The sequence below is a fragment of the Paramisgurnus dabryanus genome, chromosome 19 (genome assembly GCF_030506205.2).
Source record: "Paramisgurnus dabryanus chromosome 19, PD_genome_1.1, whole genome shotgun sequence".
Classification (NCBI taxonomy): Eukaryota; Metazoa; Chordata; class Actinopteri; order Cypriniformes; family Cobitidae; genus Paramisgurnus; species Paramisgurnus dabryanus.
In genome coordinates, this window is record NC_133355.1 from 3215417 (window position 1) to 3233901 (window position 18485).

The 18485-nt window shown below is 36.9% G+C and overlaps 1 protein-coding gene across 4 annotated transcripts in view; it reads left to right on the forward strand.

The window, feature by feature from the left end:
• Nucleotides 1-10536, forward strand: part of slc45a4a (solute carrier family 45 member 4a) — a 44254-nt gene extending 33718 nt beyond the window's left edge. For all 4 annotated transcript variants that reach the window (XM_065284158.1, XM_065284141.1, XM_065284167.2 and 1 more), the window contains 5 exons: nucleotides 1405-1584; nucleotides 3373-4496; nucleotides 4582-4681; nucleotides 4762-4973; nucleotides 6231-10536. In XM_065284158.1, the coding sequence (XP_065140230.1) occupies nucleotides 1405-1584; nucleotides 3373-4496; nucleotides 4582-4681; nucleotides 4762-4973; nucleotides 6231-6596 (1982 nt within the window). In that variant the 3' untranslated portion in view covers nucleotides 6597-10536. The remainder of the gene's footprint in view (nucleotides 1-1404; nucleotides 1585-3372; nucleotides 4497-4581; nucleotides 4682-4761; nucleotides 4974-6230) is intronic.
• Nucleotides 10537-18485: the final 7949 nt, after the last annotated feature.

Sequence of the window (18485 nt, forward strand, 5' to 3'; positions counted from 1 at the left end):
AAAACATGGAAACCAGAATGTGTGTGTGTGCGTGTGTGTGTGGTTTGTGTGTGTATGATGTCAGTTGAACTGTGTCGCTCTCTCTATGACATGGGAAAGCATTAGGAATCAGTTCACAGGAAGCAGTTTCCTGTTGTGCCTCTTTTTACCTTTCATTGCGTATCTGGAACAACTTCCTGTCTCCATGACTTTGTGTTCAGTGTGACTCTATTGTCAGACAGAAAGTGTGCTGGTAACTGAAGTACTGAGTCCACGCTTACTGTGCACCTGCTGTGATCTCAGTTTTATTCACTATAGCAGAGGATTTGAGTATAGAGGCCGAGCTCTTTGTCATTCATATTATACATCGGTCTTTTTTAAAGCTCTTCTGTATGCTGTCATGTTATTGTTGCCCTGTGGAGTGTAGTGCATTAGATATAAATAAAGATGCACTGTGTCAGTAGATGTGGCACACGTGTAATGTGGTGATTGTTATCATCAGCGGGGATGAGATGAAACTCATAGAGTCCTGAAGCGTTGTGGGTTTGTGTTTATCTGATGTTGAAATATTAATGAGCTCATTTGACTTCAGGACTCATGAGGATTGATGAAAGTTTTGCAGTAATACAACCGAGAGATGACAGACGGACAGTACACACCTGTACACCTTTACATTAAACACACACACACATAGACACACAATAAAAACTCTCTTTGTGTGTGCTTAGTTTTTAACCCTGAAATGTGACCCTACCATAAAACAAATCATACAGGTCAATCGTGTGACTAAATCAGCTTTTCGTGATGGTGTGGTTTGTTAGGATAGGTCAGGACAATATTTGGCTGATATAAATCAACTTTAAAGTTGTCCAAATGAAGTCCTTAGCACTGCATCTACTCACAAAAATAAGTGTTTTGATATATTTATAATAGGAAATGTGCAAAATACATTCAGGAAACATGATTTTTGCATAATATCCTAATGATTTTTGGCATAAAAATTATAATTATTGGCTATTGCTACAAATATACCCATGCTACTATCACTGGTTTTGCAGTCCAGGGTCACAACTAAGCATTTTTTTGTTTTTTTATACATCATTTTAATTGACCATGTAAAACATCATTAATGCATGACTGTTGACTATAAAAATACTTTTTTAAAAGACTAAAGTCTACTGTATTTCTTACTGTAAAGTTTATGAAATGTATTGTTTGAAAACATTGAGATATAGAAATACCTTGGATAATATCTGAGTTTCTTTTTTTCATCTTATAGAAACTAGAAAACACAGACTCAGTGTTTGAGTTAAAAATAAATACAATTTGGGACGGGATGCTGTTGTGTAATTGATGAGATTCATTTAAGGCCTATTGATGAATAACACAGACTGTCTAATGTTTCTCTCCGTCTCTCTCTCTCAGGTCTTGCTTTAGGAGATGTGCCAAATAACCAGCCGATAGGGATTGTAATGACTGTTTTGGGGGTGGTGGTGTTGGATTTTTGTGCTGATGCGACCGAGGGTCCTATACGAGCGTATCTGCTGGATGTGGCTGACACTGAGGAACAAGATATGGCCCTTAACATACACGCTTTCTCTGCAGGTACCAAAGACTATAAAACAAAGTAATTATCAAATCAAATCAAATGAGACGCTGTGCTATATAATCCCAATATCAGTTACGTTTACATGCAACCAAATAATCGGTTTGAAAAGTCTTCATGTAAACACCTTCATCAATACAACTGAGGTCGATCGGATGCAAATTTGGATCGTATTGAAAGGTGTGGTGTAGTCCAATCTGTGATCCGATCATCAGGAGAAAATTACGCATGTAAACGTGTGAATCGTAGTATTTTCTCCAACAGATGCAAAAAATACCTTGTCCACATGCACAGAAGAATTGTGCTTAAGTTTCACATCTTATATTAACCTCATATTTACGTATCACATAATTCTCACCACAGACACATACAATAGCAAGTAAGTAGCATCATGCATTATTAAGGTAATGGGGTCACATGGTACACATTTTGCAGTGTTAATGTCTTTCGTAACATTATATACATGCATTAAAATAGCGTTGTGACTTTGGAAAAGTGTGTTTTCTGACTTTCTTACTTAGTATTTTTGTCTTGCCTTCAGTAAAAATATCAGAAGATTCTTAAATTACGATGTATTATCTTGATGAGCAAAATGACCTAGGAAAATAAGTCTAGTTTTTAGACAAAAAATATAAACTTTAAAGGTTCAGTGTGTAAATTTTAGTAGCATCTAGTGGTGAGGTTGCGAATTGCAACCAATGGCTTAGTTAACCTCTCACCTCTCGCTTTTTAAACGCATAGCGAAGCTACGGTAGCCGCCACCAGACAAACATGTCATCTTCGGAGACAACTTATTAAAAATGTTTGTCCATTAAGGGCTTCTGTAGAAACATGGCCACACAAAATGGCGACTTCCATGTAAGGGGACCCTCGGTATGTAGATAAAAATGTCTCATTCCAAGGTAATTAAAACAAAACGGTTCATTATAAAAGGTCTCTATACACCCCTAAAAATATAGTTTTATATATTATTGCGCATTTCTGTCAAGATATCGTTCTAAAAATTACACACTGTACCTTTAAGTAAATCAGTGCTTAAAACAAGCAAAAAAATCTGCCAATGGAATAAGAAAAATTTTCTTGAAATAAATTTACTTTTTTCATAAATACTTAATTCAAGAAATTTTTTCTTATTCCATTGGCACGTTTTTGCTTGTTTTAAGCACAAATTCACTTACATTTTATATTTTTTGTCTCAAGACAAGACTTATTTTCTTAGTTCATTTTGCTCATCAAGAAAATATGTATTGATTTATGATTTTTTAGATTATTATACTCAAAAGAAGTCAAAAATACTAAGTAAGAAAGTAATTTTTGGCAGAGATGCTGTGCGCTGCGTTGCCAAGTCCTCTGCTTTTTGGCAGAGTTCAGATTTGGTGTATTTAAAACTGTTTCAATAAAGTAGATTTAATTATCGGTATTTGGGATGTGAATAGTCATTTGGGATGCTTTTTGGCTAGTTTTGATACTCTAATTTGGCAACCATGGCTGTGCGCTTGCACAGATGTTTGGTCTGAATTATATACAATGCACTTGTAAACAAACATTTTTATCTAATTAAATTCAGTCAGATTGACAAAAAAAGTTTCTTTTACCTCTCTACTGTACTGTGTATATACTGTAGTGTAGATCATGACCTTGATTGAATTTTATCCAGTAATATAGTTTTCATTCAGTGTTACTTAATTGAGCAAATGGGTGCTGACACGAATATAAAACATAAGGCGGCAAACCGTTCAAATGTTGCCAAGTTGTTGGATCTGTGTTAAACAGGTTGTGTGTTTTAGGGTTTGGTGGTGCGGTCGGTTACGCTCTGGGGGGACTCGATTGGACTCACACTTTTCTGGGTCGGACCTTCAAATCTCAGGAGCAAATTCTGTTCCTCTTCGCTGCGTTTTTGTTCATCGTGTCTGTTGCTCTGCATCTCTTCAGCATCGAGGAACAACAGTTCAGCCCTCAGCAAGATCGTCTGGACGATGAGGCCGAAACCGAATCCAGCGTTAAAATCCACAGCTCTCTCCTACAACAACCCCAGCTCGACATGATCCACGAAAACGAGCCTTACAACTCCTACGATCATTGCGACACTTACATGGACAGACGCTCTGAACGGGACCTAGACATGGACTTCCTGGACGTCGACATCGTCCGCAGTAAAAGCGATTCTGTACTGGCGATGCCCGATGCCACGCTGGGCCACCTGGATCACGACAGCCTGTTCTTGTGCGCCATCGAGCCCTCGATCTTCCAAGACCGCGTTTCGTCCTACCACGGCTCACCTCCGCGCCGCAGCAGCAGTGCAGAAAGTCAAGAGTTTCTCCGAGGAAAAAACAGCCGGCTGTCAGCGTTCCTGCAACAGTCGGAGCGGGACGGTGAGGAGGCTCTGCTTAACAATCAACCCGACCGATCCAAGTCACCCAACGGCCATGCAACAGACCCCAACGGCCTTAACGGACAGATGTCACCCGGCGGCACGCACATGAAACCCTCCAGCACCAATGCCTCCATGCGCCGCAGACGTCACATCTTCTACCGACAGTCGTCCTGCACGTTTTCGTACTACGGCCGCGTCGGCTCCCATCGATACCGCTACCGGCGGGCCAACGCGGCGCTGCTCATCAAATCCTCCCGCAGTATGAATGACATCTATGAGATTGAGAAACGACAGAAGCAGAGGAACGGCCAAAGAGCGAGACACCAGAGCGGGAACACAAACTCCAGCGGGGACACAGAGAGCGAAGAGGGGGAAGTTGAGACCACCGTTCGCCTCCTCTGGTTGTCCATGTTAAAGATGCCCAAAGAGCTCTTCAGACTGTGCATTTGTCATCTGGTCACCTGGTTCTCCATCATAGCAGAAGCTGTGTTTTACACTGACTTCATGGGACAGGTCATTTATGAGGGAGACCCTAAGGTGAGAAATCTTCTCTTACTCTTAATAAAGTAATGAAGGTTGACACTACAGTAGTAACGTTCATGTTGTATTGCTTTTCCTTTAGGCCCCATTGAACTCGACAGCCCTGCATAACTATCATAAAGGTGTACAGATGGGTTGCTGGGGTCTGGTGATCTATGCGACCACTGCTGCGATCTGTTCAGGTCAGTATCATTCACATCAATGATCTTTATTCATACAGTACTGTATATGAGGTTCATGATTATCCATTTATCTTTTTTAGCTTTACTGCAGAAGTACCTGAATAACTTTGACCTCAGTATTAAGGTCATATATATCCTGGGCACTCTGGGTTTCACAGTCGGTACCGCTGTCATGGCCATCTTCCCAAATGTCTATGTTTCCATGGTGATGATCAGTAGCATGGGAATAATCTCCATGAGCATCTCGTACTGTCCGTACGCTCTACTGGGCCAGTATCACGAAATGAAAGAGGTCAGAGTCTTCATTCATCTCTCTGAGAGATTATTCTCATCATACACTGCAAAAAATTTATTTTCATGGTATTTTTGTCTTGTTTTCAGTAAAAATATCTCAAAATTCTTAAATCAAGAAAATCTTGATCAGCAAAATGTTATTAGATAAAAAAAACATAAAATTTAAGTTAATTTGTGCTTAAAACAAGCAAAAAATGGGGTAAGAAAGAAAAATCTTGATTTTTTTTAAAGCACTTAATTCACGAAAAATTCAATTCGATTATTATATTTTTTTGCTTTCTTTAAGCACAAATTCATCTAAATTTAGACTTATTTTCTTATATGCTAATTAAGTAAATGCATCTTGATTAAATGCAGAGTAAGAGAGTACACTGCAAAAAAATTATTTTCAAGAAACAATGTCTTTGTATTTTTGTCTTGTTTTCAGTAAAAATATCTAAAAATTCTTAAATTAAGATGCTTTTCCTTGATGAGCAAAACGACCCAAGAAAAAAAGTCTAGTTTTTAGACCAAAAATATCAAATATAAGTGATTTTGTGAATAAAACAAGCAAAAAAATCTGCCAATGGGGTAAGCAAACTTTTCTTGAATTTATTGTTTAGGAAAAATTTTCACGATTTTTTTGCTTACCCCACTGGCAGATTTCTAGCTTGTTTTATCCACAAAATCACTCAAATTTAATATGTTTGGTCTAAAAACAAGACTTATTTTCTTGGGTCGTTTTGCTCATAAAGAAAAAGCATTTTAATTTAAGAATTTTTGGATATTTTTATTGAAAACAAGACAAAAATACTAAGAAAATGTTTTTTTGAAAATAATTTTTGCAGTGCATACACTGGGAAAAAATTTCTTTCTTACTTGGTATTTTTGTCTTGTTTTCAGAAATAAAATATCTCAAAATTCTTAAATCAAGAATATCTTGATGAGCAAAATGTTTTTAGACTAAAAAACATAAAAATGAAGTTAATTTGGGCTTAAAACAAGCAAACAAATGACGTAAGAAACATTCACTTAATTTTTATGTTTTTTGTCTAAAAACTAGATTTATTTTCTTAGGTCATTTGTTTTATGCACAAAATCAATACATTTTGATTTATTTTTGGTCTAAAAACTGGACTTGTTTAGTAATATCATATAATTCATTTCTTTAGAAAGTAACAGTTCTTGATCTAAATTCCATAGATTTGGTCTAAGATCTTGACCAGGTTTGAGATCAGAATAATGTGTTGATGTGTTTGTGTTTTTCTGTTTACAGTATGTACATCACAGTCCCGGGAACTCGAAGCGAGGTTTTGGCATCGACTGTGCCATCCTTTCGTGCCAAGTATACATCTCACAGATCCTGGTGGCATCAGCGTTGGGTGCGGTGGTGGACGCCGTTGGCTCTGTCCGGGTCATTCCGCTCGTGGCCTCGTGTGGCTCTTTCCTAGGCTTCCTGGCATCCTGGTTCCTTGTCATCTACCCGGGGTCTAACGGAGATGGTGACGGCTCGAAGGGCGAGCGGACGAAAGTGCTATCGTCACCCAGTAATGGAAATTCGGAGAAACCCAGTTTTCTCAAGCTCACCCCAAAGGGAGCCACCGTCACAACCTGCAAAGCGGAGTGTGAATCCACGCTGTGAATGCAATCCCATTTCATCATTACTACAAACATCAGCTATACCAGCTCACCCGGATGGGAGTTTTTTTGTTTTCACTGTTGGTTTGTTTATTCGTCTGTCTGTTTTTGGCCTAGTGTAGTGAGTCTCAGGGCTGCGGTAGGGACAGGACAGATGTCTTTCCCTCTCAGGGCCACCAGGGGGCGACTCTGGGCTAAACTAAACTCTTCAGGGGCGAGCGAGAGAAAGAGAGAGAGAAAGGTCGCATTGATTCTCTATCGCTCTCAATGACATGAATTTCCCTTTCTTTCTAAAGAAATCTTATCTATTATAATTTATTATATAACTTTTCATTTAATAACTGTATCTATTTGATTTCCTGTCTTTTAACTGATGTCCTAATGGAGGACATTACAATTACCAAAAGTTGCTTAGTGCAATAATCACACACTGTAAAAAATACTTTCTGCCTTAAAAAATTTTGTTAAATCAACTCAGATTTACAAGTCATTTCAACAGAGATGAGTTGTCACAACTAATAAAATATAGTTGAGAAAAGTCAACTTAATTTATAAGTTATAACAACTCACCTGTAGTTATAACAACTCATCTCTAGTCAAGATAAATAATAGTAAGTTGAAATGACTTGTAAATCTGAGTTGATTCAACCAAAAATTTTAAGGCAGCAAAGTATTTTTTACAGTGCAGTTATTTCATTATGATGGCTTTATGTCAGGTGTATAAACAAGGTCAAACCTCATGAAAACTGTCATGTTTCACCCACATTTGTACATAGAGAGATTTATATAGAGAGAGAGAGAGAGAGAAAAAGAAAGAGAGAAATGTATATATAGGCAGAAAAACACAGAGAGAAGATAAATAATGTTTTTGGGACCATTAAGGTTTTGTTATTTTATGATAGATCAGCACTGTTTACTTCAAACTCTTATTTGTGTTAAAATCTTATTCTTATTATCACATTACAGTCAGCAAAACCTGCTTTGTTTTTTATTTCTATTGCATTATTTAGCTTATATGTGCATTACAGGTTTTCTGAATTTACATGAGAATTTGGTAAGAGAGGTTTACAAAAATAATAATGAAAGTGCACAGAATGATAATGGGACTAACAATAGGCTTTATTTTCTTCATGCAAATATATTTTATCTCTCTTTTGGGTGTAACATGACTTATTTCTTGACACTTTATGAGATTGACCTAAATGAATGTGGTTTTCTGGTTTCTGGATGAGTGTACAGTAAAGTACCGTACAGGTGAAAACCGCAAAAAATGACTTTCTTACTTAATATTTTTGTCTTGTTTTCAGTAGAAATATCTTCTTAAATCAAGACATATTTTCTTGAAGTGCAACATTTCTTAAGAAAATAAGTCTAGTTTTTAGACAAAAAAATACAATTTAAGTGAATGTGTGCTTAAAACAAGCAAAAATATCTGCCAATGGTGTGAGAAATTTTTTTCTTGAATTGTGTTTAATAAAAAAGTAAACTTATTTCAAGATTTTTTCTTTACATTATTGGCAGATATTTTTGCAAGTTTTAAGCACACTGTTGCGCTTTTCAACCACATGGGGGAGCTGTAAGTCATTTTTACATGGAAACTACATAGTGTTGCTTTAAAGGTGAAATACTTTTCCCTTCTTTTTCTTCATGAATCTTTGGCCTCTTCTTCAGTGAATGTCCTAAGACGGTCCTTTCACAAGGACACAAGCAATGCTGAGAACGATTGCAAATAATCTCAATGCTGCATTAAAGTTTATGCTCAAACACCAAACTGAAACACAGAAACAATTTTAACTTGAGAGTTTTTAAGATTAAGATCCGTTCATCTTGACAGACTTTCGAGTTTTAATATCTTCTACTGTAATTTTCATCTGCTGTATAATTGCACATTTGGAGACGCAGGTTTATTGCAGTGCCTGTGCATACGTCTCATTTGAAAAGTGTTTGGGATTTTTGAGGTCAACGCCTCAAACTTTCTGCATTTATTTTTCTTAACTCTCGGAGGATTAACGCTCTGTTTACAATGACACCTGATCACTGCATGTTTGGGGATGAGATGCGCGCTTGCATCATCATCATCTCCACCATTTTGGCCTTTTTTCCGGCCCTTGGTGCGCTCGTACAGTTCTCTGAAACTGATGAAGATTGTGCCAGACTCCGTTATTACACCGCAAGTGATCCTGAGGGGATTTTTTCTGCTGTGAGCGGTGAAGGGTCTGCTGGTTTATTTCTATATTTAACTTTACTGAACCAGAGATTACTGTAAATTGAAAATGAAGACGTCTATACTGCTTCCTGTTTCACAGGCTAGATGATCCGTCATCCCGTGGAAAGGACATTTATTGAACTGGCTTTAACCTTTATAGAGTATTAAAATTAGAACGATAAGCTGATTTTTTTTCTGGGATGTTTATTGAAGAAAAACTTTTTTGAGAAACCATCCTGACAAATCAAAGTTGCAATACGTGCACCTGCCTCAGAAAGTGTTGGCATTACCGTGGTGAATCCCTGAGGTTTGGTACTCGAGAACACGCAGGACTTTTTTATTTGAATACTTGAAGTGCAATCTTGGTTGTGTTTGGATATTTTTGAGCGAGTGCATTTACTCCTTCAGACCTCGAAGTAAAGACTCTGGAATGTTGGGATTGTTGAGCCGGTTTGGACTCTTGACACTGTTTTGGACTTTCATCAGTGCTTTAAGTTCCCAGTATTGAATGTAACTTTTGTTTGTTTGTTTGTTTGTTTGTTTGTTAAGATAAGAAGTTTCACTGTTGCACAGATCTTGCACATACAAAGTTTTAAAAGAAAATGAATCACTATCTTGCAATAGAAAAAAAAACTTAAAACTGTGGTTATTTATTTTTAAAGCGCTTTATTCTTAAATATTTAAGGAAATTATATATACAGAGAAAGATATATTTACTCTTGTAAAAAATGTAAGAGTAGAGAGGTGTGTGTGCACATGCGTGTGCGTGTGAAACAGACAGACAGAGGTATGCAAGCATGTCTATACTTGCATGATTGTATGAGCACCATGTCTGTGTGCATGTTTGTGTGTCTCTGTGAGGGTGTGTGTGTGTGTGTGTGAGAGAGAGAGAGAGAGAGAGAGAGAGAGAGAGAGACATATAGATGTATGCAAGAATGTCTATACTTGCATGATTGTATGAGCCCCATGTGTGTGTGTGTGGGGGGGGGGGGGTGAGAAAGACAGACAGACAAGAATGGCAGATGTAAGCAAGCATGCCTATATTTGCATGATTGTGCGCGTGTGTATGTGTGTGCGCGTGTGTGTGTGTAAGAGAGAGAGAGAGACAGACAGATGTATGCAAGCATGTCTATTTGCATGATTGTATGAGCAACGTGTGTGTGCGTGTGTGTGTGCGTGTGTTTGCATGCGTGTGTGCGTTTCACATCTCACTCTTAGGGTAAATCTCATGAAAACACAACCAGGTCATTTCACTACAAATCAAATAAAGATGTTTTTGTTCAATACTGTTTCTCATTAGATTCCTGTTCCAGTAATGAAGTGTTTTCGTGATCTTGTGTTTTATTTTCTGTTAGGTGAAATATGACCTGTAAGTTTAATGAGATTTAACCTCTTACAATCATCTTCAGTTTACAATTCACATTTCACTTTAGCAAAAGGTCATACTGTAAAGCAGAAATCCTCTGAAACATGAGCGGTTGTGTTTGAGAGAAATCTCTCATTCGTCAGTTTGAATGCAGTTTTCCTTCAATGCATAATGAAAGAGAAAATCTTGCAGTGTACCATATGCCTTGTCATTTTAAAGATGTATATATAGTTTCATTTGCTTCTGTACAAAAGCGGATTATTTTTTATTAGTTTTATTTTCTATAAGGACTGTATATAAATCATGTACATACTGTATGCCTGCAGATATAGAAGAATTACACTGTACTGAATGCACCTTTAAAGAATTTAAACCAAATCCTTGGGTCTGGCATCTCTCTTTGTATCTTCACAACTATAACTGTTAAAGTGATTTGATAAGGAATATATGATGATGATGATATATATATATATATATATATATATATATATATATATATATATATATATATATATATATATATATATATATATATATATATATATATATATATATATGTATGTATGTATGTATGTATGTATGTATGTATGTATGTATGTATGTATGTATGTATATATATATATATATATATATATATATATATATATATATATATATATATATATATGTATGTATATATATATATATACAGTATTTATTCAGAAGCACATTGAGCTCATACAGGCAGAGTTCAAACTTTAAACCTTTACTGTATTTCATTCTAGTTATAATACACTGTAAAAAAATTCCGTAGAAATTACAATGTTTTTGCAGCTGGGTTGCCGGTAATTTACCGTAGATTTAAATTTATGTTATTTACTGGCAAGAGTTTGTTCAAAGTTTAATAAATTTTAAATATTAACAAGTCTTTATCTTTACAGAATAAAACTATACAATTACAGCCTCATGCAAAGCATTCTGGGAACCAGAAATCATCATCAACCTTTTTCTGTTTTTTGCTTCAGATTTTGTTTCCCATAATGCTTTGCTTGATGCAGTTTTTTTAGTTTTACTCTATAAAGACAAAGACTTGTAAATGTTTAATGTTCATTTAACTTTGAACAAAATGTTGCCAGTAAATAACATAAATTTAAATCTACGGTAAATTACCGGCAACCCAGCTGCAATTTCTACAGATTTTTTTAAATAGTGTAGGATTGTTTCATACATTAAATGCATATTTAAAATAGTCACAAATTTCTCTGTTCAAACAGAAATACTGCCTACATTTTAAAGCAAAAATATCATATAAATGATTAAAAATGTCTGTAGAAATGACAGTATTACTGTAGCTGTTTGCCAGTAACTTACTGTAGATTTAAATTGATGTTATGTACTGTCAACAGTTTGTTTAAAGTTAAATAAACATTCAACATTAACAAGTCTCTTTACAGAATAAAACTATACTCATGCAAAGCATTCTGTTAACCAAAATCTGAAGAAAAACAACAGAAAAGGTTGATGAGGATTTCTGGTTCACAAAATGCTTTGCATGAGGCTGTTATTTTATAGTTTTATTCTGTAAAGATAAAGACTTGTTCATGTTTAATTTTCATTTAACTTTCAACAAATTGTTGCCAGTAAATAACATCAATTTAAATCTACAGTAAGTTACTGGCAAACATCTACATCTACAATGCAGCCTTAATAATTTTTTTATAATTTATAATTGTTTAATGGCAGTTAATTTTGGTACACTTATAGCCGATATCCTCATAAGGATAGAGATGAACTTAAACATCACCAGAAGTTTCCCACAATCCACTGCAAACTCATTTTGCTACTGTATATAACATCTTTCACCCTTACATTAACCACTGCCATATGTTCACAAATATGTTATGATGTTCAAACTTAAATGGGTCGTGGTCAAGTAATATTAAAGTGTAAAAATGTGTGCAGGCTTTGCAATATAATTATGAGATTTATGTTACATATTTACAATATAAATTATTTCTACTGAAACATAAAATTACTGCATAAGCTGTTCAAATACTGTATGATAATTTTGCCTTAGCAATAACACAGTTTACCCCAAAATGAAATTTAGGCCATATTTTACTCATCCTTAAGCCATCTGTGTATTTAAAATTTAATTTAAGATCATTTAGCCTGCACACAACAGTAAAAAATATGAAATGCTGCGTCTGTATAGTGAGGTGAGACAGAGACAGATGGTGATACATCTGAATAAGAGTCAATCTGCTGATGTGGATTAAATCACTGCTAAATTTACACTGGATGTCAAACCTGCAAGCTGGAGGGTTTATCAGCAGAAATGTGAAAGTCTAGTTTTGGTTAAAGCGCTTACATGAATTTTTGGTGTACATTTCTAGGTGAAAGAATAATGAATTATATCCCATTATAAAGGAAAGTCATATTCATGCCATGTCACTTTCTGGTGTCCCCAAATCTACGCTAATGACAGAAGTTTAAGGATTATTTCATTGTTTGGCTCACAGAAGTTTAATTATTATTCTTTTGAATCTGTGTAGTATTGACATATCATAAATGTTTATTCACAATTGCCTGCTTGACTGCTGTGTTTCCATTGTAAATGTATCACTGACTGGAGATCAGCCAGAAGACTTTTCTGTAAGAATCTTACTGTAGCTGTTTTTAACCCTGTATTTTCTGTGGGAAGAGATGAATGAGACCACAAATGGAATGGGAAGGAAGATGTCACGGGGTATTTCGGAGAGAGCCGGGGTCTTATGATAAATCACCAGGAATCGTCTGCTTCCCAGGGCCATTTTAAGAGACGGAGAATCTTTATTCACTTTTGCGGATGTCGTATGCTGGTAATGAATAAATCAATTATTCATCTTTTTTTCTGTAATTTTAAATCTTCAGCTGATAGATGAGTCTGTAACCTTTTGATTATTTCATCCTTTTTATTTATTTATTTGAATGTTTTTGACAGGTTAGGGATAGTCCTGTAAGATTGGATTGGTGCACGGAGCACCCAGTTTAATGATTGGATCGTAGCCTCCAGTCTGATGGTTTTATTTTATAACAGTGAGATATCTTTACCTGAAAATGAGTTAACAAAACTCTTGAATCATTGTTAACAAACTATAGTGTCACTTTTGGATGTACTGTACGTGTATCAGAGAGCAGAAGGGCTGAATTGTATCCCAGACAGATAATTCGGATATATGAGAATGGGTTTTCTGGGATTATTAAAGTGTTTGTCTGCCCATTGATCTAGTGTAGCCTGTCTCACTGTCTCTCTTGACCAATTACTACACCGATGAAATATTCAGATGTGCGATTCCTGACAGGCTTTATAACGGAGGAGCTTTTTCCATTAAAATTTTCCCACATATATCCCTGCTTTCCAATTAGGAAACATCCAACCTAAATGATGCTCACCATGGAAACAAAGTCAGCATGCCTTGTCTTTGATTTCAGTCTATCCCACAGGGTAGCAGCTTTATCACTGTGTGCTAAAATTAGCACTTTTAGTCTCTCTCTCTCTCTAATTCACACTTTGCCTTTCTCTCTCACACAAATCCTCTCCTGTCTTTGGTTACCGCTCTGTGACTTACAGTATCTACAGTGTTAGTGATTTGAATCTGACAGGTCGGTCATCACGATTGTGAACCCTGATTCACAAACATGATTAAAATATTTACTATAAAAGCTTGCATGCCCCTGTCAGACAGAGTATGTGACTTCAGGATAATGTATTGTGTGGAGAGACATTATGTACAGGATCCTGCAGCTGGTGATTTAATCGTGTGGTCAGGTTTATGTTTGTATTGTCAACACTAATATGAAAACATGCAGCACATCATTCTGCTATAACGACACAAATCTATCTCAGATGATCTTATGTTAAGATGTGTCTGAAAGAATCCAGTGCCCTCATTTAATCTCAGTGGCGGCTGGTGACTTCTTTTTTGAGGGCACACAATGCAAAGCTCGTCATAACATGTTTTTAGCCCTAAGGAAGCCCACAAGGACTTATTAAGTTTGAAATTAAGAGAAATTAAGTTTGAGCAATTACGTGTCGATTTTTCACGCGTACACAATGTGTATTTAACACGTAAACAACATGTATTCTACGCGCAAACAATGTGTCATTGACACATTGTTTACATGTGAACGTTTTTGTCCCTCGCGGCCTTCCATATAGCCTGTCATGTGTGTGCTTTGTCATTTCAAGATATGTGTTCGGTGCATCATGTGAACCTATGTGCATCATGCATCTTGTCAAAATAAGTGTCTGCTGCACACGCGATAAAATGTACGCCCGCGTTTGCCAGATATTCACTTACCTCTTTCGCCGTTGCCAGCCAGCGCCAGCGTTTTTCATGATTTTCACAAAAGTTTAAGCCTTCCAGAAAATGTTCTTCTTTAAATATATAAACATACAATATACCAAATGAAAGAACAGACCCTCTGCTTTCAAAAAAAAAAAAAAAAAAAAAATGTTTCAGCCTACCTTTAGTGGTTCTTTTGTAATCAGCTTTTGAATATGGGTAGGTTTCTGCAAAAACTCCACATTTTGAGCAAAAAGCAGAGATAATTCCATTTTTGGGACGGACTTTTCATAGAGATCCCATCAGAGCGATCTTTAAAACAGACACGGACATGCAGCCGCTTGCCATAGGGCAATACTTCCGGGTTTAAAAAGTTGCGGAAGGGCACCACCTGGTGGATAATAGCGGTATTGCGGAAAGCCAGAAATAATCATCATTGGCAGGGAAGCGTTTTCTCCTGATTGACGAGAAATCTCGTCAATGGTGGCGAAAGAGTTAATCTCATGTGAAATCAGATGAGTTTAGTGTTAAGTGAGTATCTTGCAAGTATTTTGTGAACATGAGTGTCTCTTTTATCATAAACCAGTGTTCTTCAACTCTGGTCCTCGAGGACCCCCTTCCAGAAAGTTTTAGATGTCTCCTTATTTAAAACACCTAAATCAACTCATCAGCCTCCTTCCAGAATGTCTCCCTAACAAGCTAATGAGTTAAATCAAGTGTGTTAATTAAGGAGACATCTAAAACATTCTGGAAGGGGGTCCTTAAGGACCAGGGTTGAAGAACACTGTCATAAATGGTTTGTGCAGCAGGCACTTATTTTGATAAGACGCATGATGCACATGGTTGACATGACACAACGAACACATATTCTGAATTTGTGACCCTCAGAAGAGAAGTCACCAGCTGCCACACTGTTCAATCCCATAATGCACCAGTATAACACATGTTGGTATCTGGATGTTTCTGGTGAAGAAGTGTTTGATTGACCTTTCACATGTTAAGAATGACAGCAGGAGAGTGAATCAATCAGTTGCTTGTCGTTCTTTGACCTCAATTTAATGTTCTGTCCTCTCATTAGAGGCTTTAAATCTGACACTATTGACCACTGCCATGTGTGAAACTCCTTTATAAACTATGAGCTTTGTAAACATGAACCAATTACTCTGACATATTCATCTATTACAGAAGAGAACCAAACTGAACGGGACGCTAATGAAGTCCACCCGGATCTCACTGAGAGAGAGTCTGTCTGTCATATTAATATCATCTACACTCACCTAAAGGGTTATTAGGAACACCATACTGTGTTTGACCCCCTTCAGCCTTCAGAACTGCCTTAATTCTACATTGCATTGATTCAACAAGGTGCTGAAAGCATTCTTTAGAAATGTTGGCCCATATTGATAGGATAGCATCTTGCAGTTGATGGAGATTTGTGGGATACACATCCAGGGCACGAAGCTCCCGTTCCACCACATCCCAAAGATGCTCTATTGGGTTGAGATCTGGTGACCGTGGGGGTCATTTTAGTACAGTGAACTCATTGTCATGTTCAAGAAACCAATTTAAAATGATTCAAGCTTTGTGACATGGTGCATTATCCTGCTGGAAGTAGCCATCAGAGGATGGGTACATGGTGGTCATAAAGGGATGGACATGGTAAAAAACAATGCTCAGGTAGGCCGTGGCATTTAAACGATGCCCAATTGGCACTAAGGGGCCTAAAGTGTGACAAGAAAACATCCCCCACACCATTACACCACCACCACCAGCTTGCACAGTGGTAACAAGGCATGATGGATCCATGTTCTCATCTCATTACCATCTGATAGTCTCAACAGAAATCGAGACTAATCAGACCAGGCAACATTTTCCAGATTTCAACTGTCTAATTGTGGTGAGCTCGTGCAAATTGTAGCATCTTTTTCCTATTTGTAGTGGACATGAGTGGTACCCGTAGGGGTTTTCTGCTGTTGTAGCCCATCCACCTCAAGGTTGTGCGTGTTGTGGCTTCACAAATGCTTTGCTGCATACCTCAGATGTAACGTGTGGTTATTTCAGTCAAAGTTGCTCTTCTATCAGCTTGAATCAGTCGGTCCATTCTCCTCTGACCTCAACAAGGCATTTTCGCCCACAGGACTGGCACATAATGGATGTTTTCTCCTTTCACACCATTCTTTGTAAGCCCTCGAAATGGTTATGCATGAAAATCCCAGTAACTGAGCAGATTGTGAAATACTCAGACCGGCCCGTCTGGTACCAACAACCATGCCACGCTCAACATTGCTTAAATCACCTTTCTTTCCTATTCTGACATTCAGTTTGGAGTTCAGGAAATTGTCTTGACCAGGACCACACCCCTAAATGCATAATTGAAGCAACTGCCATGTGATTGGTTGATTAGATAATTGCATTAATGAGAGATTAAACTGGTGTTCCTAATAATCCTTTAGGTGAGTGTATATCCATCTGTATATCTGCTGATCCAGCAGTTTTCCAGCATAGCTCTGAATCATCTAATCCTGAGATGATCTCTTCACCCTGCACAATACTAATGTCTATATCTAAGACACAAGAGCTATAAAGCAAACAGGCAGACATGACGAAAGCCAAGGTGAAACGAGTGCAATTCTTCATTACGGCGACAGGTCGAGTTCAGATCAACCCGAGTGTCATAATTAATTTCCACTGAGCTACACCCATCTGTTTTATGGCTTTGCTGTATGTGCCCTCACTCATTTTCTTAAGCCTCAACTCAACGGTGCTCTGTGTTTCTTTCTGGTGTGTGTGCACATTTCAGTAAATGACCAGATTCTTCATCCTGACACATATAAAAGACTCACAAGATTACTAACAGCGGTTATAGAGCTTTGAAATGATTTGTTGTGGTTAAAGATATTGAATGTGTGGTCAGATGATGGATTATTTTAGCTGCCTGCTGTTCAAGGATGATTCACACAACTAAACTCCTGCTGTATGAGTTACACATGAATTGTGTTGACTGTACAGAAATCATCAAATCAAACACTGAAGCCTGTTATAGATTATATTTTATATTTACAGAAGGTCAGATGGGAATCGATTGACTTTTGTTGGTTGTTTTGATCACGAGCTGTAATAGTTTTGCATGTGTGAATCTGCCCATGAGGTTTCTGACTCTGATAATGGGTCTAATGGGAATTTCTCATATATCTGAGTTGGTCTCAAAGGTTGTATAGCTCAGGAGACATACTGAAGATATCAGATGGACAACATTTTCTTATCATAAATAAAGATGTGTTTTAAAGATCTGCACTACAGCATCAATTCAAAAGTTCATGTATTATAACATTTATGTGAAATCTTACAGCTTTCGATTTACATAATGCATTAATTCTGATCATCTTCATGTGAATTTGTTGTGGTGATGGAAGGGTTAAATAAATGGAGGACACAGAGGCTTCTGTCAATGTAATGAAATAATCAACCTCCACAGACGAGCATCTTGTTTGCTCTGGATGTTTTCCAGAAGTCTCTCTAATCCTATTTAACACTGATTTTTAAATTCAATTAATATGTTCTGTTTTTAAACACAGTTGCGGTTTGAAGATCTTATGTGAGGATTTGTACAACACTAAAATCAATTCATTTGAAAATAAATCATCAGTAGAAGCCAAATTCTTACTTAATTATTTTGAATGTTTTATGAATGACAAAACCATGAGCTGAAGGTCTTAGACTAGCACATATAAAGTTTGCCTTTCTCCAGTGTCTCCTCTCATTTCTTTTCTCCCATCATAAGACATGTTTTCTGTCTCATAAAAGAAAGAGGGGATGAAACCAAAAATGTGAGTTCTCCATCATGATGCTCAGTGTGTTATGGGTCACCAGAGGAGTCGACCTCAAGTTGCTTTGGTATTCTGATCACTCCTTTAATGTAAGCTTAAAGGAAAATCTGACTTCTTCCATGTTTAAGTGCTATAATTGGGTCTCCAGTGCTTCTGTCAACCTAGAAAATATGATAAAGATCAACCC